Source organism: Aureobasidium melanogenum (genome assembly GCF_000721775.1).
Source record: "Aureobasidium melanogenum CBS 110374 unplaced genomic scaffold scaffold_20, whole genome shotgun sequence".
Taxonomy (NCBI): Eukaryota; Fungi; Ascomycota; class Dothideomycetes; order Dothideales; family Saccotheciaceae; genus Aureobasidium; species Aureobasidium melanogenum.
Genome location: NW_024470072.1, coordinates 1 through 21,053, shown reverse-complemented (window position 1 = coordinate 21,053; position 21,053 = coordinate 1). Strand labels below are relative to the sequence as shown.

Below are 21,053 nucleotides of genomic sequence, written 5' to 3'. Positions count from 1 at the left end.
GCATGACTGACACTCGATCAAGAAACCAGAGTAATATGGCTTCACGAACAAAGGCATGAAGTGGCTCGAGAAGAAAGGCTGCGCCTGCACAAAGGGTGCACCGAACCTGGCAACCTGCTCTTTCGGGACTCGCGTGCTCTCTCATCGATCGTATAGTAAAACTCTGCGTCTACACATGCTACATGCCTGTGATAGAGAGGCTCCACAAGAAGTGCTCGATGAGAGAACCAATGGTCTAGCACTTGACTGATGAAAGCTGCAGATCAAGAAACCAGTTCCCGTACTCAGGTAGTGAGCGAGCAAGTATTCGAAGACCGGGCGCAGCGTGTTAGGACACAAGAGGTGTGGCCAACCTTCTTTTCTTCACATCTTATTCTCTCGACTTGTTTGTAATTCTGTCCTGTGCTCCGGCTTAGTGTGTCTCTCTTGCATTGAACAATTTACCAAGCAGAACCTAATCCTCTGCTGCCGAAAACCGCGGACGCGAAATTAGAACAGATCGTAAAGCTCCAGGACGATAGTGTCGAGAACGTCAATGAGACGGCCCGGAAGAACGTCTACAAGTGCATTGAAATGGTAGTCCCTATCAAGAATCTTAAGGTACGTCTCTCGCTTTCATAACATGTCCTCGAAACGTACATTCCATCGACACCCAATACCTAGAGATGATCGAGTACCACACCACCGCCTCGCACCCGCCCTTGATTCGAGAAAACCTGGCCAGAACGTGACTCCAGATCTACATCCCTTGAGAGCGGTCAAGAACGCCTCCGACTCGGATCTGGCATTCAGTCAGCTCGCGTCCTACTTCTGTCCCCCTTCCAAAAACTCCGCTCGCCATGAGAGATACCCACTCTCCACTGTCTGTTCCTGAGATGGACAAGTCCAAGCATCGTGTCGGTATGCGTAGGCGTATCTGGGGTTTCCTGCGTGGGTTGGAACGTGATATGTAGGAGGACATGGAGGGGACCAAGCAAGAAAAGGGATAAACAGTTGACTGGACCCTGTGTATAGCGTCTCAAAGTTCGATGGAAATAAACTCTTTCTCTCATCTTTGTTCCTTCCTTTGCTTGCCTTTTATATTTACCTTGAACAAAGACATATGAGGTATGAAAGACTTACTTCTCAAAAGTTTTACTGGGATAACAACTCTTTGATACTACCTTGACGTCCCATGTATGTTCAAGGGTGCATACCAATCCCAAGGATACGAGGATGTATGCCAATCCCTTACCTTCACTCATCTCGAAATCCTTACCTGACGAACCCAAAGCATCAATCCATCACAAGGCCGCCGTTCCTTATCCAAGAGCGATCAGCTGTGAGCAATCTCGCCATCCACGCTTGCATAAACAAGCTCAATGTCGTGCCAACTGTACAGATAGTAGCCCAGATCACTCTCGGAGATGTCTGAAACTCTGCAGACAATCTGATGCTCTGCATCAGGGCCCCACTTCACCTCACAAAGTCCACCATCAATCATCTTCACTTCCATACGACCGATAGAGCAGGACCAGGCCTGGGCGCCTGTACCTTTCCAGAACACAACTTCCCACTCGTAAGACTGAGCAACAACAATGTCGATACCGTTCACAGTTGCTGAGGTCGCTCCATTTGTCAGCGAGACTATGATAGCGATCGGTGTTGAAGCTGAGAAACGACCAAGCTCAAAGGCTTTGGCCAGCTCGGGCTTCATGAGTGACTTCGGGTCGTGTGTGGACAGTGCGAGGTATGCGTGACAAGCATTGATAACTGGCTCATCTGTAATGTTTTCATTTGTGACAACCTCTCTGACCAGACGATACCATTCGGCGCGATCATGCATGACATATTGCATGCCCAAGACTGCCAGATGTATGCATGCCATGCTGTGAACAAACTCGAGGTACAAAATTCTGGTCATACGAATCAGGTAGTCGAACGCAAACAGAACAGCCGTGTCGCTTGCCTGACGCAAGCGGATATCTTGAAGGAGGCTGCGTTCCAAGTAGATCATCAGATCCAGCTCGTGGCCAATGCCCGTGGGAAAGGGAAAGGCACCAACGTCTTCCGAGATCAAGTCCAGAAGGAACAATTCTCGCCGCCTAAGCTGAACAGGTTCATCGAAGCGATCGTAGGAGGCAAGATCTTCCCGGTCATGTCTCTTGTAGAACGACCGTTCGAGATAATCATTCGTAAGGTAAGACTTTGCAACATACGACTGGGCGAAGCAGTATTGTGGTTGCTGCTTGAAAGTAAACTTGTCGATAGACGAGATGGCGGGAGGCAGAATCTTGATCAGGACAGAGTTGTCGATGTTGATCTTGTCGTTGACCTTTCCCCTTATGATACTCTGAAGAGCTTGAGACCATATTTCCTCGATGTGGGATTCTGTTTGTCGAATCTGTTGCTTTTTGTTGACGAACCGGATGATTGGATTGCTTGATTGAGATTCGAAGTCGGCGCACTTGGCTCGGAGATCATCTCTCTCTTTCTTGATCGCAAGGAGATCATCCTCAAACTTCTTCTTTTCTTCCTTGCGTTTTTCGTTGATCATAGCAATGTCTCTTTCGAGGAGATACTTCTCTGATTCCGACGTGACATACTTGTCTCTGCCCGCACGAATCTCCTTCTCAAGCGCGCGTTTTGTGTTCTTGTGGTCAAGTTGTGCCTTCTGATGAACAGTCTGCAGATCGATATGTGCAATTTGTGCCTTTTCGTGGGCAAGTTGCACAGAGGCCAATTGAGTTGCGAGAAGAGCATTTCTTTCATTGCCCTCGCGAACAATGTCTCTGAGAGTGCCTTCTGTGTTTTGGTGGACCCGTAGAACCCTCTCATGGGTAGCCTGCGCATTGCGGTGTGCAATCTGTGCTCTCTCATGGGCGAGTCGTGCAGAGGCAGCTTCCTCGCCAACTCGAAGAAGACCATCACGCTCTGCTCTGAGACGCTCAACCTCGCCTCTGAACCACATAGTGTTGGCGTCCAGGGATTGACGACTCTCCAACTCAAGCATCTCCAAGCGAAGATGGAAGAAGACCGAGTCGATTTGTGCTGTGCTGTAACCAGAGGTGGGCATCTTGCCGACGTACTTTTCAAACATGGTGGCTGCCCAGAATGGGTGTTGTGGGTAATAGCCAAATGATGGCGGCGCCATCGAAGGACGAGAGTGCTGAGCACTGCTCTGATTGTCCATGATGGAGTAGTATTGCTATGCGCTCGATAAATGCTAGAGAATTGATGATGGGTTGTTTCTCGCGATATTCTCGGTGTTTTTCGCTTGTGTGCGCGGCGTCTCTTTGTCGCGCTTTGTCGCCGAGCGCACGGACCATGCTGCAGAAACTGCCTTCCAGACGGAGAATGGATGACGGACGAGTTTCGGCCGTCTCGTGAACGAGGATAGGGTGAACTTCTACTGATAAGAAGGAGGGGCTCTAACCACGACCCCGCATGGTGGGGTAGCGACGATCTCCGATAGGCCGACCCGTGTGATATCAGCTTTACAATTATGTCTTTACCACTCTTCTTCTTCTCTTCTTCTGCTCACCTCGAGATTGATCGCATACGACACGAGATCTTGCAGTATATCAAGATTAACAATGACTAAAGACTGGAAACAAGTCGCTGAGGCGAAAAAGCAGCGTATCAACGACTCTATACCCAAGGAATGGCTTATCGATACTTCTGCCCTTGGTGCGAACGTCATGGACGTTCCCGCGACTTGCGGTCTCCTCAGCAAGTCTGAACTCGACATTACAAACTCTTCAGCTACGGATCTGGTGGCCAAACTGGCTGATGGCAGTCTCAAAGCTATTGACGTCACCACTGCATTCTGCAAGCGAGCAGCCATTTCGCATCAAGTCACTAATTGCGCTCTGGAATTCTTTCCAGAGATGGCATTGAAGCAGGCCAAGGAGCTGGATGCATTCTACGAGAAGAATGGACGTACCGTCGGACCTCTTCATGGATTGCCCATTTCACTCAAGGATCAATTGCGTGTCAAGGGTTTGGAGACGACCATGGGCTATGTTTCTTGGATCGATAAGTACGATACTGAAGACTCTGTACTCACTGCTCTGTTGAGAAAGGCTGGCGCTGTCTTCTACATTAAGACTTCCGTGCCCCAAAGTCTCATGGTTTGCGAGACAGTCAACAACATTACTGGTCGCAGTGTCAACCCTCGCAACAAGGACTGGTCTCCCGGTGGTTCATCTGGAGGTGAAGGCGCAAATGTCGGTATCAGAGGCGGTGTCATCGGTGTTGGCACAGACATTGGTGGTTCCATTCGCGTACCTTCTGCCTTCAACTTCTTGTACGGAATTCGACCTAGTCATGGCAGAATGCCTTATGGAAAGATGGCAAACAGTATGGAAGGACAAGAGACCGTTCACAGTGTTGTCGGTCCTATCGCTCATTCCGTTCCTGACTTGCGCTTGTTCGTCAAGTCAGTTCTTGAGCAGCAGCCATGGAAGCACGACTCGAAGGTTATCCCCATGCCTTGGCGACAGTCCGAACATGATGCTGCTGTACAGAAGATCCAGAGCGAGAAACTCACTCTTGGTTTCTTCAACTGCGATGGCGTCGTGATGCCTCATCCGCCTATCCTTCGTGGCATCGACAAGGTTGTTTCGACTCTACGAGAGAATGGCCACACGCTTGTCGACTGGAAGCCATACAAGCACGATTATGCTGTGGACCTCATTCAGGGCATCTATGCTTCAGATGCAGGAAAGGATATTCACACCGTTCGCTCCCAATCAGGCGAGCCTGCGATTCCCAACATCAATGACTTGGTCGACCCAACCAGATCTGGTGCAGATATAACCACACTTTGGGATGTTCAGCTCCAGAAATGGAAGTTCCAAATGGAGTACCTGGAGAAGTGGAATGAGATGGAAGAGAAGCTTGGCAAAGAAATGGATGCCTTTATTATGCCCATCACGCCAACTGCTGCCATCAGACATAATCAATTCAAGTATTATGGCTATGCAAGTGCAATCAACCTGCTCGACTTTACAAGTGTGGTTGTTCCTGTGACCTTTGCAGACAAAGCATTGGACAAGAAGAATGATAATTTCAAGCCCATGAATGAGATGGATAAACAAGTTCAAGGAGAATGTGAGTTGATCAAAGAGTGTTCCCTTTTCATGATACTGACAAGACTACAGATGACGCAGAGGCATATCACGGCGCACCTGTTGCGGTACAGATTGTTGGCCGTAGGCTTACTGAAGAGAAGACTATGGCCATTGCCGAAGAGGTTGGAAGACTGCTAGGTAATGCCATTACTCCATAAATTAATTAGAAGTTTATTGTGATGTCGCAATGAGAGCGTTATCAGTACAAGCACGAAAGAATGAAACATAGTGAGATATAGTATCATGCAGAGAACAAACTCTGCGACAGTGTGATACTCCTAAATTCACCATGTCCACCGGGGCACCATCGAAATCATTGCCTGCCACTGTAGCATACCTCAGGCTCGTGGCAATAAGCGTAAACCAAGTCGTTTCCAAACAGAGACGACGAAGCCAGATGGAGTCGTAGCAAATCATGCGAGCAGTACATACAGGGCAAGTGAACCAGCGCACTCCATACACAACTTCAGGAATAAGAAGGTTGTCCATGGATCTGTCGGTCTCGAGCTCCACAGGATTCACAAGAGACCTCCATATTGCGAGTGCGGATCGAAATATTGTAAGAATACATGGTTGATCGCGCCCGACTTGTATCAGACTTTGATTTCCATAGTCAGTTGTTTGAGACGATACGCAAAAGTGATTGTCCAAGGACTGCACTTGCGGATACATCCACCCTGAATTGAAAATTGTTGCTTTGATGCTTTCACATTGGAATATGTCGCCAAATAGTCAAGGACAAAGGATGGCCCTCTGTATGAAGAAATTCTCAGTACAAAGTCACAATAGAACAAGGAAACAATGGGTCCTTCGAATCCACTGAACAGAAGCTGTGATGGAAAAGTCGCAGCTCCGCAGTGATCGATATAGTTTCTAAGCAGTTGGGGATCGCTCTGATAGTGCTAGGACGTTTCCCATCTGTACCTGATTAGAGATCCAGTGGGGCCTTGAGCTCCAAGCAAAGCATTTCTCTTATGGTTTCGAATTCTCGATACTGAAAGTTTTAACTCAAGGATAAGCACATCTGTGACACAAGAAATGGGAGATGCAAGCAGAAAAAAATTAATTGATCAATTACGGAAACCTCATCTAATAGCATACTGAACTTTCTTACCTCTCTCAAAGCAACTTAGTAATTGCTGTAGTAGAGACGACAACGGTGACACCAGTAGCAAGCCTGGCCAGGATGCCATCTCAGGTACTGGAAGCATCTACCGCATGTAGGTGCAGTTGGGTGACGGGCAACAACGCCAGTCGAAACGGAAGAAGTAGCGTGGCTGCACATTGTTTCGTGGTAAGAGGGTAGTGTACTGGTGAAAGGTGTATGATGGAGAGGGAAGTAGCAGGCAATGTTGAGAGGTATATGTGTGTTTCTTGGTCATTAGAGATACTTTGATTGCTGAAGCATTGGCTCGTCACTGGGCAAAGGGATACAAAGGGAGACTGATCACCTCGAACAATAGACAAAGGGCTGTCAAAGAAGTTTGACCTGTCTCCTGAGCTTTACAAGTGCTTTTAACGTATCTTGTTCTTTGTTGTTATTGATCTTTTACCTAGATTCATGAAAGAGGTTGCTGGCGAAGAATGGTTCCTTTGTCCCTCTTTGTCATTTGCCAATATACAAGACAATACCATTGTCACTGGGAGGCTGCTCGCCTGATTGTGTGTTTAAGGATATATAACACCCATTTCGGAACCACCTCTCAAGTACCTCTTCCGTCCATATTCAAGCATCATCCTTCGGCATGTACGTTCCCGATCCTCCCACTCCCACTACTCCCACGACACGTGGAAAACCGATCACATACACTTACACAACTACAGAGACCACGACTAGCGACCTTTTCATCTTGTCCTTGCACCGCACGATCACGGTCAGTATCCTCTTTTCCTTTACAGACTCTAGCACACTCCAGATGCGTACGACTGTCTCTATTGAAAACAGTAGATATATCGAGGCTTTGCCCACAAACCCATGCTGTCCGGATGGCTGTGCTAGACACGCTTGGTGTGACAACATGGAAAGATTTAGATGTGTGATTTGCGGAAAGTACTGGTAGAAGTCTGTAGCGAGAACATGGACTCTTGGGGTTGTCATCGGTTGAGAACAGGGGTAGATAATCTCTTTGAGAGAGGTTCAAACGTTGTAGACAGGGTATCAAAGCACAATAGGTGTACTATAAGTCAGATTCTGTTTTTCCTGTTTTTATGCTTCTTTCTTGCTTGCCTTTCCATTCTTTTTTATTCTTTCGCATGTGAAGATTTGCTACTCTAATCGCAGCGCTCTTTGTGATATGTTCCTTCGATGATCTTTTCAATATCAGCAAAAACCCTTAGACTAGGGCATCAACATGGACAGTTGGGCAGCAGAACAATAGGAATGATAGCAAGAACAAATATCACATGAGCGAGAAAAGAGCAGCGAAGGATGGCTTTCACAAGGCGGCCGAGATTTGTTCGATGGTCACAAACGCGACAGTCAGTCATATGAATCCTGCGGCACATCCTGTCATGACAAGAGATCAAATAGACAGCTTCATGAGTTCTCGGGCTGCCTATCCAAGGTCTGGTACAAAATCGAAGATATCGTTAGAAGCCATTTCGTTCGAGGAAGAATGCACTTCCTGAACCTGCTGTGTCACAAGCAAATCATCGAAGGCGCTACCACTGAAGTTGTATGACATGTCGCCACCAGCACTTGACGGCGTTGCTGCAGTCCTCATATCATTCGAGGCCAGGACTGTGACTCGTTCGGAAGCATCTACTAGAGATCTTGCGTGCCTCATGAAGTTCGCGCCTGCCTCCCCGTTCACTTTCAAAATCCATCGACAGGCTTTCAGCATCTGTCCGAGATTCGCCTTCTCGTCCGCATCCCCTGTTGTGGCTTCGAGGAGGCTACCCAAGTGGTATATCAATGCCGCACACTCAGGACTGGTCAAGTACCAGAATGATGCCAGGTGAGATGCTTGTAACCTGTTCAAAAAATCGAAGGCAGTGGTAAATCTTTCTTTTGCAGCATTGCGACATACAGTAACCAGTGTGGGATCCTGTCTTGGATATTTTACTAGCATCGTGGTAATATAGCGATGTATGCTTGCCTCGATCGCCAGATATGCAAGGCGCAGGTAGCCGACCGAGGAAAGCTTCATTGACGCTACGGTGTCATGTTTGAGTCTCTCTGGTAACACAAAGAACCAGTCTTTGAGTCTTATCTGCAGAGGTTTGATGCGAACCAGAAGGCCGACCAGGCCATGATCTTCAATACGGATAGAGCGCTGCGCACGTGGCGAGAATAGATCATCCAGGACATCCGATAGTATTTCTGCCAAGTCAGCCATGTGCATGAACACAAGCCTGCCCTTCTCCACTTCCGAACTTCCAGCAGTGTCGTCCTCGTCGATGTCAGGAAAATCCTCCTCATTCAGACGATCTACATCCCAAGTCGTAGATGATATCAGAGACGGACGCCCATACACCAGTGCAAGCCATTTATCTTGCATGGAAACAGCCCAACTCAAGCGTCGACGAAGGCTTTTTTCCCAATCCGGAAGATCCCATTCTCCAGCATCTAAATGCAGGCCAAGGCGATGTGCAAGCTGGACAAGCTGAGCTGTCATGTTTGAATGAGACTCTCCCGTGATGAAACTGAGCTCGTTCGTCTGTTCCTGAGATATCAACAAACATGCTTGAATAGTCGAGAGTTTTGCCCGTTGCATGGCCACGTGTAGTGATTCCATGGCAAGCTGTTTCAGAGGCTGTATTGGCGGCTTTTGTTTCGCGCTCAGTGAGTCGCTGTAACTCCAGTAACCCAATGCTAGAAGATATACAGCTGCCAAAAGAGGTGGAGAGAATTCTCGAAAAGATCGTGAGTACTTCTCGAGGAAGACCTCCTTGTGGAGAATCGGAAAAGCAGGGTGAATGATTCGAAAGTAAAGCTTTACTAGATCGGCTCCATGGCCTTGAACTGCAGCCTCAATCGCCTCCAAGACCGAATTCTCGTTGGAAGAGTCTGGTACACTAGCATCTGGGACAATCTCGAAAGCGTGTTGGGGATGAACATATCGAACCTTGATATTCATCTCTGATGGTCGCTGAGAAAGAGATGAGACTCCTAAGTCCAGACCGCATACATTCAAGGAGTTATTGATGCCAAGATACCGGCTATGATGGAGATTCTGAAGTCCCAAAGTGCGTTTCAAAAGTGTAGTCCCATCGGGTAAAGCATCGTATTCCTCAACACCAGTACCCGGTATTGTTCTGTTTGTACGAAAGTTCGACCGTTCAATGTGCTGACTGCCTTCAGTAGAGGATATAGTACGCTTCCTGGGTCGCGGAGTCTGCTCGTACGTGCAGGGCTGTTCATGAAATTGGCAAAGTACACATGATGTCGCTGATGCCTCAGTGTGACACCTGGTCTTTCGCTTGCGACAAGCATCGCACGGTCGCGTTCTTTTAGAACCAGGCATGATCATTCAAATTTTTCACTCACGCAATTGTCCTTGTGCCCGCGATTTGTTGACATCGAGCTCGGAATTCGTTGGCTTCAGTCGAGAAGAGCACGCGTCAGAGTGGAGCGGATTGGAGTTTGCCGAGCGATAGCGGCGACGTCCTAATTCGGAAGTCGCAGCCCCTGCAACCCTATCTATAACTCTGATCCAATCCACTGTGTCAACACCGTGTATGACTGGTACCTGATAAAACCACATTTGGATCACAATGATCTGATGCTATGCCCATAGAGCAATGATCCGATCAGAACAAGCTAGATTTGGCCTCTGTCAACCTGAATTTTGCGCTTTACACATTTGCTAAGCTTTTATGAACTGTTGTAAATTCGCATAAAGTCTATGTAGCTACAGATGTCTGATCGAAAATCCTTGCCACGTCAACTACCTTCCCATCCGTGCCCGATGCTCCTAGAAGTGTCACACCGAACGGTAACCTCTCACCCTCATTTTCTTCATAGTTACTCGAATGTACTGCAATTCCGCAAAGATCAAGTACGTTTGCAAAGTGCGTGAATTCTCCAAGTTTTGCATTAAGATCGATTGGATCTTCCTCCATTTCTGCAACAGTCGGATGACAAGTCGTCGTGGGAACCAGAAGTACATCGATCTTCTCGAACATGAGCGCAGCTTGACGCGTGTATATCGCTTGAGCATGTTGATCACGATAGACTTCCCACGGATTCGTGTTCCTCGCCATGGCTGCTTCGAAGAGCGCTCGAGTTGTTGGGTGCAAACTTTGCCTCTGTTCTTCGAGGAATTTGGACCCCGCACACTGCACACGTTCATTTATCAAGGCGCCGTCATAGAGCAGTCGACTGCCGCTCTCAAACGGTGTCCAATCAACTTCTTGACGAATACCTCCCAATGCTTCCAAGCGTTCGATGGCGAGATCGAAATGCTCACGATACATTGGTGTACAACTCGCGAGTGCGCTAGCAGGGGGCACTCCAAACACAAAGCCACCTTCTCGGAGACCACGAAAATCAACATGCCAAAGAGGCAAAGATTGCTGAGTTTTGGCAAAAGGATCCATCATATCTGGACCCTCATCTGCAACTAGCCACACCGCTCTTGCTTCATTCACAGTCGATGTCAAGATAGATATGGTGTCCAGACTTCTGCAAGCAGGTACCAGACCAGATGCGGATAGTGTGCCCTTAGTCGGTTTGAAACCTGTGATACCGTTGAACGCGGCCGGCACTCTACCAGATCCTGCTGTGTCGGTTCCCAAAGCGAACGTCACAAGACCTGCAGCAACAGCTACGGCTGAACCGGACGACGAGCCTCCAGAGATCCTCCTTTGGTCGTAGACGCTTCTAGGGTAGCCAAAAGGCGACCGGCAACCAGACAGACCAGCTGCGAGCTGATCAAGATTGGTCTTGCCAACAAATAGCGCACCTGCCGCAACCAGAGCGTCGACCACCTTAGCTGACTGTCTTGGTATGTAACTTGTTGCTTCACATGCGGAAGTTGTTGGCACACCCTCAACATCTATGTTATCCTTGACCGCAAAGGGAATGCCATACAAGGGCGGAAGAGGCTGATGTCTGTAACGCTCTTCCAACGCGTGAGCCGCCTGGAGCAACACCTCATCACTCTGAACGAAGGTCCAGACAGCAGAGTCTTTCAAGTGGTACTCCGAAATCCTCCTGCTTACATCTTTGACAACATCGGTAACAGTAATCTCAGCGTCTCTGTACTGCTGTTGCAAAGAGGATAGCGCCAAATCTCTGATATAGCCCGGTGGAGTCCTAGGTGGGGTGAGGTCTGAATCCTGGCCATAGGCGAGAAGGTCCTTGGAAGAACAGACGTAGCCGAAAAGACCGTCATAGGAACAGAGCATCCTCAAAGTGCTGTCGACAAACGAGGATTCGAAACCGGAGGTGCAGTCTGTCAGCACACAGCACTCAAACCCGCGATCAGAGGCTTCTCTGAAGGTCGTGTTGACGCAGCACTCCGTGGTCACACCTGCGATGAGAAGATGTGTGATACCTCTGGCAAGCAGCTTCCGATGCAAGGTCGTGTTCCAGAATGAGCCTTTACCTGGCTTGTCGATGATGGTTTCTCCAGGGAAAGGTTTGAGCTCATCGATGATATCATGACCATACTCGCCTTGGACAAGCAAGCGACCCATAGGCCCTTGATCTCCGATGCCGATGACATGGTGGCCGGAAGGGGCAGACTTTTGTCTAAGACGTTTAGAAGCCGGCAAGTCTGACAGATCAGGCTCATGTCCTTCTCTGGTGTGCACGACATGGATATTCATCTTTCGCGCTGCGTTGAGAACTGCTCGTGTCTGTGGCACGATACTTCTCACGCCTTCGAAGATGTCTTTGTTTCCACATTGTATGGCTCCATATCCACCTGCATCCAGGAAGTCCCGCTGCATGTCGATGATCACCAGGGCAGTAGATTCTGGTCGAAACTTGAAAGCGTACGGTCGAGCTGATGGAAGTTCCATCTTCATCTTTGAATCGGTCAGCATGTCGTATCGTCGTTTGTGCAAGTAGAATTGTGTTCCGCAGGCCTGATTCTGATTATAGAATACTTGAATTGCGATAGAACTTATGGCTCACGCCTGGGAACAGCTTTACTATATGCTTCGTGCCTTCTTCCACTGAATCCAGGGACGTATCAGAATTGCCAGGCGGCCAAAACAGCGTGCACTCGCTGGCGACACTTTCGCCGGCCGTCGGCGAAAGAAATACGGGCCGCGAGTTGAAAACGCTTATCTTCAGCCTCATTCCAAGCGGCACAATGATCGGCTCATCCCGATTCGGTAGTTCCGTAGCGATCTCCTGAGACCCCTGCCCCGCCATTTCTGAGATAGCGGGACAACACCCCGGAGAATGCCCCAGAGAACTATGATACGACATGTGCAATCTGAGATTCTTATCTTATCCAGAGGTTCCTTGGGTGGGATGGGCTATCTGCCCTCGAAGGTCACGATGATCTTTCTTGACTTTGAAGGGTAAAGCTATATAGATATATGGGACCTCATCACTGCGGGATGTAGTGTACACTACATTGTCTCGTGTGACGGACAGTCATCATGGCAGCCCTCTTCCAGCAGCGATTCGAGACCGCGAAAGCTGCAGTCAAGCGAAAGTCCAGCATTCAAGGCTGGGTCATTCCTAAGCAGACAACAACCTTCGCCGATGCAGATACATGGAGCAATATCGATGCTGATGTTACGCCTGTCGAACGACGTACCTGGACATCTCTAACCATCCTCGGCTTCTGGATCTCGGACGCTATCAACGCTCAAGGGTGGCAGGCTCCTTCATCTATCATCGCCGTCGGGTTGACCTGGCGAGAGGCTGTTTACTGCATCATCCTTGGTTGTCTGATTGATGTGGTCCCGCTCGTTCTCAATGGCGCTATCGGTGCACACCTCCATGTACCGTTCCCTGTCGCAGTACGTTCTTCTTTCGGATTTTATTTGGCCAGATTTGCTGTGGTTGTAAGGTTGACCACTGCTTTATTCTGGCACGCCATTCAAACCTATACAGGGTCAACAGCCATAACCCAATGTATTCGCGTCATCTGGCCTAGTTACCTTGATATCCCAAATCACATTCCAGCTTCGGTTGGTATCACCTCGCAACAGTTGATATCACACTGCCTGTTCTGGAGCATACAGTTTCCGTTCTTGTTGACGCCACCTCACAAGTTGAAAGCATTCTTCTGGTTCAAGGCGGTCGTCGTGATTGCAGTTTCAATAGCCACAGTCATTTATATGACACAGCTCGCTGGCGGAACAGGTGACATCTGGAAACAGGAGTACCAGGTATCTGGATCGAGACGCTCGTGGCTGATCATGTCCAGCTTGATGAGTGTTGCGGGTAGCTGGGCGACAATGGCTACCAACGTCGCCGACTTCACAAGGTATCTCAGAGATCCTAAGGGAGTATACTGGCAGGGTTTCTTCCTGCCTCTCATCTGTCTTGTTCTTGGACTGTTTGGCATCATCTCGACATCCTCGGCCAAAGTCGTCTATGGCGAGTATATCTGGGATCCCATTGGGCTTGCAGCTCAGTGGGAAACGCCCGGAGGAAAGTGTCTTGCTTTCTTCGTCGGCTTTGCATGGTGTATCGCTCAGATCGGCACGAATCTAAGTGCCAATGTCATCAGTGCATCCAACGATCTGACCAACTTGTTTCCAAAGTAAGCCTAACTTCCCGATCACCTTTGTAGCTTGATGTATTGATATTGCCGACAGGTACATAAATATTCGCCGAGGCGTTGTAATCATCACCATTACAGCTGGCTGGATCATGGTGCCTTGGAAGATTGTATACTCTGCTGAATCGTTGTTGAACTTTATGGTTGGCCTGGCTGTCTTCTTGTGCCCTATCGCCTCCATCATGGCCACAGATTACTGGCTTGTCAAAAGACGTCACATTGATGTTCCCGGTTTGTACAGAAGACATGGACGATACCGCTACAAACATGGCATCAACTGGCGTGCTGTGGTAGCACTATTGTCATCTCTTGTGCCCAACTTACCGGGACTGGCAAGCTCAGTAAACAAGAGCTTAGAGATACCATCTGGCTTCGCACATATTGTAAGATGCTTGCCACGGGATATCGAGATGCGCTTGCTGACATATTTCACAGTACGACATGAATTACTTGTATGGCTTCGTTAGCGCGAGTTTCGTATATTGGAGCTTGTCGTACTTCTATCCTGCAAAGTCCACACTTCTCGAAGCATCCATATATGACGATGATGCGGCTATCATAGTTGGCATGCAGCTGGCCGAATCATATGCTCAACGCACAACAAGCATTATACAGGATGGTAGTAAAAGCCAGGTTGCTGTGTATTATGCAGATTCGAGAGGTCGAGATGGAAGGAGAGAAACGAGTTCTGAGCAGTGAGAGTTTTCATCTACATACGCGCATGGCAATGCGAGTCTATCAATTACATAGACACTTTGCGAGATGCTCTAAAATACTCTTGCATAGCATTAGAAATTGATGTTGCGATCCCATCTCTTCACATTGCTAGACTTCGGAGAGATTGGGCAGAGAGCTCACTGAAAATCATTGGCTAAAGGGAACACCACAGCCACTGAATGGCAACTCAGACTCAGCTTATCAGAACTTCAACTCCTGCTCCATGTATCTCAAGCTAAGTAAGGGCTGTAAAGAGGCCAATGAACCCAGCAGTCAGATGGATCGAAGCCCGGAAGTAATTTTGTGCTACCCAAGTCTTTACCAACTTCGTGACTTCCTGATTCATTCCTGCTGCTGCCTGCAAACTGCCACTTTCGCTGATCTCTTGGAGTCGAGCAATAGTCGGCATCATGATGATTTGAGTCATCGGTAGCGTGGCAAAGGTCAAGGCCGCAGCTGAGCCATACAGTTGTCTTTCGCGAGGTGTGCTCGAATAAGCTAGATAGCTATAAGCGACGATGGCGGTGCTCGCAAGAGGCAACATGGTTTTGAAACCGGTTTTATAGATTTTGGCAAAGATAGGGGCCACCACTGAAGCTGGTTGAGTGTAGAGATGTGGCATGACGTTCTGTGAGAAGGTCGCATTATAGCTGGCCATCAGAAATCCACAAGGAATAGCAAGGAGCTTAGCGATCAGATTTGTGTCCATAATATGACTGATATACTTTGCAGCTGATCGGATGTTTGGACGCTTCGATCGAAGGGAATGCGAAAGGAAGCAAAAAGACTGTCGCAGATATTCGGGAATGATCCTAATGACACTGCTTCTGGAGTTCGCAAACGGTCTTCTTATAGCTTGAAGAGCTCAGAGATACGGTACCGATACACGACTGCCATCAGCTGGTCAATTGCTCGAGAAGGATTTCACAAGCGCTTACGGGGTCCAGCCTGGTGAAAGCTGATTGGAGCAGTTGGTCATACTACAAGCCATGCAAAATTTTGAATTCCTCTGCTTTCAGGTGATGTGTGCAAGCTTCATGCTGGCATTGCTGCCGTGTCTGACCAAAGGTACATGAGTGTGTATTTCGTCACAAATCGTTGCAGACGTGTGCATCTTTTTTATGCATTTGCAAATCCGTTGACGGCGGCCCAAAAGAGATCCATGCTCCGTCCGAGCTCAACTTGAAACGATGCCGAGCACCGACATCTTCCGATGCCAGGGCCATCACGAATCAGATAAAGAAATCAACCGGCACAAATATGACGATCTCTTCGGTGCCTTATCCACTCTGTTTCGAATGCACTGCAAGGCTTGTCATTTTTGCCATGCACGCCTTCGATAATTCCATGCGCGACAGGGCTCGCTCGCATCCTTCGTCTTGAATACGGCTCGCTTGCGACGAACACGAGACGAACAGATTGATCTCGTGTAGATCGCCTGCAAATGTCTGATTCCTGCTTTTGTTACATGACAGTCTTCGCCTGTGCCGCCGACAGTCTCCTGATGGCATAATCAAATGCCGCGACGCGAATTTCAACGTCTGTCAAGGCGTCTGTCGGCACTTGGCCCTACTTGTACAACATGGTTTCCAGAACGACAACACCAATTCGAGGAACGCTCGGGTACCTGCGCCTGTGACCCACCCAGATCTTTATCGCGGGACAGTACACAGCATTTTCTGCCGCATCCGAAAACATATCAGTGCAATCCTTGCAGAGAAAGGATTCAGGAATCAAGGCCCACCAATTGGCTGCGGATTTTGGACGTGCAGATTTGCGAACGGACCAAATACCAATGCTCTGCAGATCAACTGCATGAACAATAAAAATTAGACGGATGGGGATTTGCCGCCATGCGCAAGCTATCTTTGGAATCGATCAATAGGGCACAATCATATAAGAGGATGATATTCCTCGAGTGGGTGTCACTTAAGTTCAAGTCTGCCTCCGTCGTCACCTCCTTAGGCTCCAGTCCAACATGCGCTCGCTTTTTATTTCGTTGGCACTGTGTGCAGTCAGCACGTCTGCTGTTCAGATCGATACTGAAGGTCTTCCTGACACTGGGCTTGACACTTCAAGCTGGACGACTGGAACCTTACCTCCAATTGAGGACCTCGTCGATGCAAATGACTTCCAGATCGCCGCCAAGAATGTCTTGTCCGACAGACACTATGCGTACTACCGCACAGCTGCTTTGGATGAGATCACATACAACGCCAACATGCGTGACTGGAACAAGATCCGATTGAATGGTTTCAGCTTCACCGACGTGTCAAATATCAACACAAAGACGAGCATTCTTGGATACGAGTTTGATGCCCCTTTCTTCATTGCTCCTGCTGCAAAAGCTGGGTATGCAAGTAACGGAGCCGAGTCAAATCTCGTGAAAGCTGCTGGAGCTGCAAATCTCCTATACGTACCATCTATCTCGTCGTCGCAATCGATTGAGGAGATTGGTGCTGCAGCTGCGAGTGGACAGGTCATGTTCCATCAAGAATACATCTGGTCAGACAATGCAAAGCTTCAAGACGAGTTGAATCGTATGAAGAAGGCAGGATTCAAGGCCATCTTTTTGACGGTGGACAACACGGTATGTGCGTGTGCATTATACAAAGATCGATCTTCTGACAAGATATCAGGGTGTCAATGGAATCAGAGATCGTTACCTTCGTTTTTCTGCAGGTGGTGATGCCGGTCACAGCTCTACATTCACCATTGAATCATTGAACAAGCTTCGAAACATGACAACTCTGCCAATCGTTCCAAAAGGTGTCAAGACTGCTCACGATGTCAAGCTTTGCGCGGACCTTGGCTTCCCTGCTGTCTACATCTCGAACCATGGTGGTCGCGTTGTCGACATGGCGCCTACGGCAGTCGAAGTGCTTCTCGATGTTCATCGCCTGTATCCTGAAGTCTTTGACAAGATTGAGATCTATGCTGATGGAGGTGTACGTCGCGCAAGTCACATCATCACCTTGTTGGCTCTTGGTGCTCGTGCAGTCGGTCTGGGACGTGCACCAATGTATGCCAACGTCTATGGCGAGCAAGGAGTTTCGAAGCTTTTGGATATCATAAAGAAGGAGCTTACCACCGAGCTGGCATTGATCGGAGAGCCTAATTCGAACAACATTCGAGGAAACAGGACCTTTGTCAACACCCGACGAGTTGAGTTGGAGTTCTTTGGTGCACCTCTACCTTAATGACATAATATAATAGAACTCTGGGGCTATGTGGCAGTGGCTTCGGGAATAATATCGAATGTTAATGATCCTTCGCAACGTCGGCTGTGCAATGTGACCTTCAACACCTTCCGAGGTATAACCTTGCAGATCCCAAGGCCAGTCCAAAATTCCAGTGACCGCCCTTTCTTTGACTACAGACTTCTGTCACAAGACTACAGACACCTGTCACAAAAGCGGACACAGACTCATTCGCAGGTCCGACAACTTCTTGAGTGCAACAACATGTCGTCCTTCTTACTGTTCTGCATCTCTCAAGTTCCAACATCTGTGAGCAACATTGAACCTCACTCAGACTATCCATTGACAATTGCCAGATCATCGACACGCTATTGGAGACACCAAAACACAATTTCTTCTCACTTGTCCGCGACTCAACTCAGACAACATTTGATCCTCGGTGCACTTCACCACCTGTCGATCTATTCATTAGCGATTTTCAATGTCGAGAGCAGATATGCAACTTCGTCGCTACTCATCTCGACGATCCTCCATCGGCTAGTGATCTAGAAGCATGCCAGTATGCTTTACTCGACCAGCGCAGTGCTATAGATCACACGGTTATCCTCGCGCACTCATACTCGAGTCTTGCCATGCGCGATCCAGGAATCATGACCGAAGATGAGTTGAATCAATGGAACACCGAGTGTGAAGAGCGCTTTGATGAACCCGATGACTCGTGGCGCGAATGGCGAGTCAGGTTCGAGGAAGCAGATTCTCTGTCTACGCATCTGTGCTTTGAGAGTGATTTCACGGTCAAACTGTACAATGAAGCTTTCGTGGCGGCGCACACAGACGACAAGGGCATTTTTCAGGTGGACTCTGCACGTAGAGCCTTTGAGAATGACCATGCCTGACAGGTCGGCTCTTTCTTGATTGTTTCGGGCTCTCTATGCACAAGAAAGGATGATCTTCCAGGTCCGCGGAGCTTGTGTTGGTGAGAAATGACGCGACGTCATAGCAATCTTTCGACTGACAGGCTATACAATACTACTCAGCAAGATTGTTACAGAAGTACACATATTCACTACATTTCTCAAGGCTTTGAGACTATGATGGAAGACAAAACAGAACAGAAGTTGAAACTCTCTCATGTGTGATTGTCGTGTTCTCAGGAGTCATATATATCGTGATATCAGAAGACAATATCTAGCTAGTTCCACGAAGCTTGCCGAGAACAAACTTGATGCCCTGGTTCTGCACGTTTGCATCAGACTTGTAAGACAAGTGTGCAGAGACGTCCAAGCCATGATCGGGGTTAGTATCACAGACGGGGTCGCCCTAAATATGGTCAGTGATCCTCTTGACGAGTTCCAAGAGGCTTGTGAACTCACGTAAGCGCAGACATCTAAAGTCTTGCTAACCCAGTTCTTCGGGATACTTCCAAGAAGGACACTGAGACCATTGACGTTCTTGGTAGTAGAGCCGCCCTTAGAATCGACATTGCAAGCTAGGCCAGCTTTGTGGTGAGGGTCGCCGACAAGGAAGACACCTTTGACGGCATTGAAAGCAGCGCCAGTAAGCTTGGGCATAGCATCAACAGTTGCAGCGGCACCTTGGGAGTAACCTTCTAGGATGAAGCATCTGTTGGGGTTGGCCTCCAGACCAGTGTTGATTTGGTTGATAATCTGTGATCGTGAGTACAAACATTGATTGGATCATTGAAAGATTTTACTCACATCAGCGGTACCGGCAGCAGAGTTCTGATCAACACTGGCTGGATAGACGGTGTCATACTAAAGCTTGTCAGTGATACTTCATCTCAAGACAGACTTGAACACCAACCTCGCTACCGCCCATGAGCTGGGCAAGAATGGCAGCATCCATGGTCTTGAAAGTATTCGATGGACCTTGAGGCTCGCCAGTGCCTCGAGTCTCAATGAGAGCTTTTATTCATGTCAGCACTTTGCAATAGCATAAGAAGATTCGTGGCAAGACATACTGTATGCTGTGCAGACGGCACGTTTCTCGAGCTCTTCGATCTTCTCGATGGGGCTTGCAAATGCTTCAGAAGCGAGCAGTAGAAGGCATGCAGCCTTGGCCAATGCAAAGAGGGACGACATCACGAAGGGCAGGATTGATTTGAAAAAGGCAAAGGATATACAGAGCGAAAGTGGATAGGTCGCAAGCTGCTGTTTGAAGATTCCGTAAAGAAGAGAAGATACCTTTATATACCCTAGACAGATCTTCAGGCGAGCGGTCAACATCTAACGATGCCTTTCAATCGAGACGTTAGCGAGCAACACAGGCATGCTGATCTTGCTGTAGGTGAAGCGAGCCTCGGGGTGTCTTGATGCATAGTATGGCAGACCGCTCAGTGCTCATCGAAGTTTACTAAAGGATTTTATATGAGTATCGCTCGCTTAAAGCTTGCGATCACAACTCTAAGGTATCCCATTGGATGTTCGAGGCGTTTTGAACGCTTAGACATTGCGTTTTCAAGCACGCGATCGTCCTGAAACCCGTTCCCCGCACTTGGTGGATAAGACCTGTGGAGGGATTAATATATTCCTGAGCCTTAATTCGTGAACCTCGGCAAACTCCCATACCAGTCAAACCCTATACCAGTCAAGTCCTCAGAATGTAAGGTGGTAAATGCGCCGAGGATTGATTGCTTGCAGGACTTGGCCATGTGAATTCGAAAGCTATTGATCAGCAGCTGACCTCGGCAGCAGGTTCGTTTCTAGAAATGTCAGGCGAGGCGGGCCGCATCGTGAACTGTGAACTGTTGAAAATTGACTATACCAGAATAAGGAGGTCAGATCATGAACCACGACCTTGCTCGGGTTATCCCAGCATGAATCAAGCCTTCGTGATTATTGCATCAGCGAGAAAGGAATACTATCTGTCAGTGTCCTTTTCCCCACAGGGAAGTCCTGCCATCTGCTATCTGAATTTCAAGACACCACTGAGTCAAGTTCTTGAGTTCGTCTCCTTTGTGCCATCTCTCTACCTTTAGGGTTTTAGGGTTTTTAGGGTTAGGGTTAGGGTTTGCAGAACTTCGATACAATACTATATAAGCTATATTATGCTCCTAAACTTAGAAACCTAGGTGCGGTAAGGAAACAGGTGGTCTACCTTCTTTAGATCGTGTAGTGTTAGTTAATCCCGTATCCCATCCAGTTCCGGGCTCGGAGTCGGACAAGTAAAGTAGAGATGTACTTGTCTAGCCATTCAGCTATACTAGGAGAGAAGGACTGTTGCAGCTCCTTATAGGTCTGCGAGGTCTCCTTTCCCAGTAGGCCTCCTTGGCTAAGGATAAATGGTTTGAAAGCCTGGCCTAGGTTTCG

At 48.3% G+C, this 21,053-nt stretch overlaps 8 protein-coding genes across 8 annotated transcripts; 4 read left to right on the top strand and 4 right to left on the bottom strand.

Moving 5' to 3' along the window:
• Positions 1-1,315: 1,315 nt before the first annotated feature.
• Positions 1,316-3,172, bottom strand: M437DRAFT_68168 (uncharacterized protein; the record flags this gene model as incomplete). Its single annotated transcript, XM_041025070.1, has 1 exon — positions 1,316-3,172. The coding sequence occupies one exon, from the start codon at positions 3,170-3,172 to the stop codon at positions 1,316-1,318; it is 1,857 nt and encodes a 618-aa protein (XP_040877271.1).
• A 403-nt stretch (positions 3,173-3,575) lies between these two features.
• On the top strand, positions 3,576-5,272 carry M437DRAFT_77342 (acetamidase; the record flags this gene model as incomplete). Its single annotated transcript, XM_041026787.1, has 2 exons — positions 3,576-5,094; positions 5,145-5,272. The coding sequence occupies 2 exons, from the start codon at positions 3,576-3,578 to the stop codon at positions 5,270-5,272; spliced, it is 1,647 nt and encodes a 548-aa protein (XP_040877270.1).
• A 2,604-nt stretch (positions 5,273-7,876) lies between these two features.
• Positions 7,877-9,571, bottom strand: M437DRAFT_33615 (uncharacterized protein; the record flags this gene model as incomplete). Its single annotated transcript, XM_041019254.1, has 1 exon — positions 7,877-9,571. A coding segment is annotated over one exon (1,695 nt), but the record flags the coding sequence as incomplete, so codon positions are not given.
• Positions 9,572-9,959: 388 nt separating this feature from the next.
• On the bottom strand, positions 9,960-12,107 carry M437DRAFT_54508 (glutamyl-tRNA amidotransferase subunit A; the record flags this gene model as incomplete). Its single annotated transcript, XM_041022706.1, has 1 exon — positions 9,960-12,107. One exon carries the CDS (start codon positions 12,105-12,107, stop codon positions 9,960-9,962), a length of 2,148 nt encoding a protein of 715 aa, XP_040877268.1.
• A 567-nt stretch (positions 12,108-12,674) lies between these two features.
• Positions 12,675-14,506, top strand: M437DRAFT_77339 (uncharacterized protein; the record flags this gene model as incomplete). The annotated part of the gene is made up of 3 exons (XM_041026786.1): positions 12,675-13,789; positions 13,845-14,190; positions 14,243-14,506. 3 exons carry the CDS (start codon positions 12,675-12,677, stop codon positions 14,504-14,506), a joined length of 1,725 nt encoding a protein of 574 aa, XP_040877267.1.
• Positions 14,507-16,502: 1,996 nt separating this feature from the next.
• Positions 16,503-17,724, top strand: M437DRAFT_68164 (FMN-dependent alpha-hydroxy acid dehydrogenase; the record flags this gene model as incomplete). The annotated part of the gene is made up of 2 exons (XM_041025069.1): positions 16,503-17,114; positions 17,164-17,724. The coding sequence occupies 2 exons, from the start codon at positions 16,503-16,505 to the stop codon at positions 17,722-17,724; spliced, it is 1,173 nt and encodes a 390-aa protein (XP_040877266.1).
• Positions 17,725-17,988: 264 nt separating this feature from the next.
• M437DRAFT_54742 (uncharacterized protein) lies at positions 17,989-18,620 on the top strand (the record flags this gene model as incomplete). Its single annotated transcript, XM_041022748.1, has 2 exons — positions 17,989-18,033; positions 18,081-18,620. The coding sequence occupies 2 exons, from the start codon at positions 17,989-17,991 to the stop codon at positions 18,618-18,620; spliced, it is 585 nt and encodes a 194-aa protein (XP_040877265.1).
• Positions 18,621-18,912: 292 nt separating this feature from the next.
• M437DRAFT_68163 (A cutinase-like protein from cryptococcus Sp) lies at positions 18,913-19,826 on the bottom strand (the record flags this gene model as incomplete). Its single annotated transcript, XM_041025068.1, has 5 exons — positions 18,913-19,044; positions 19,098-19,391; positions 19,443-19,499; positions 19,549-19,649; positions 19,706-19,826. The coding sequence occupies 5 exons, from the start codon at positions 19,824-19,826 to the stop codon at positions 18,913-18,915; spliced, it is 705 nt and encodes a 234-aa protein (XP_040877264.1).
• Between the last annotated feature and the right edge of the window lie 1,227 nt (positions 19,827-21,053).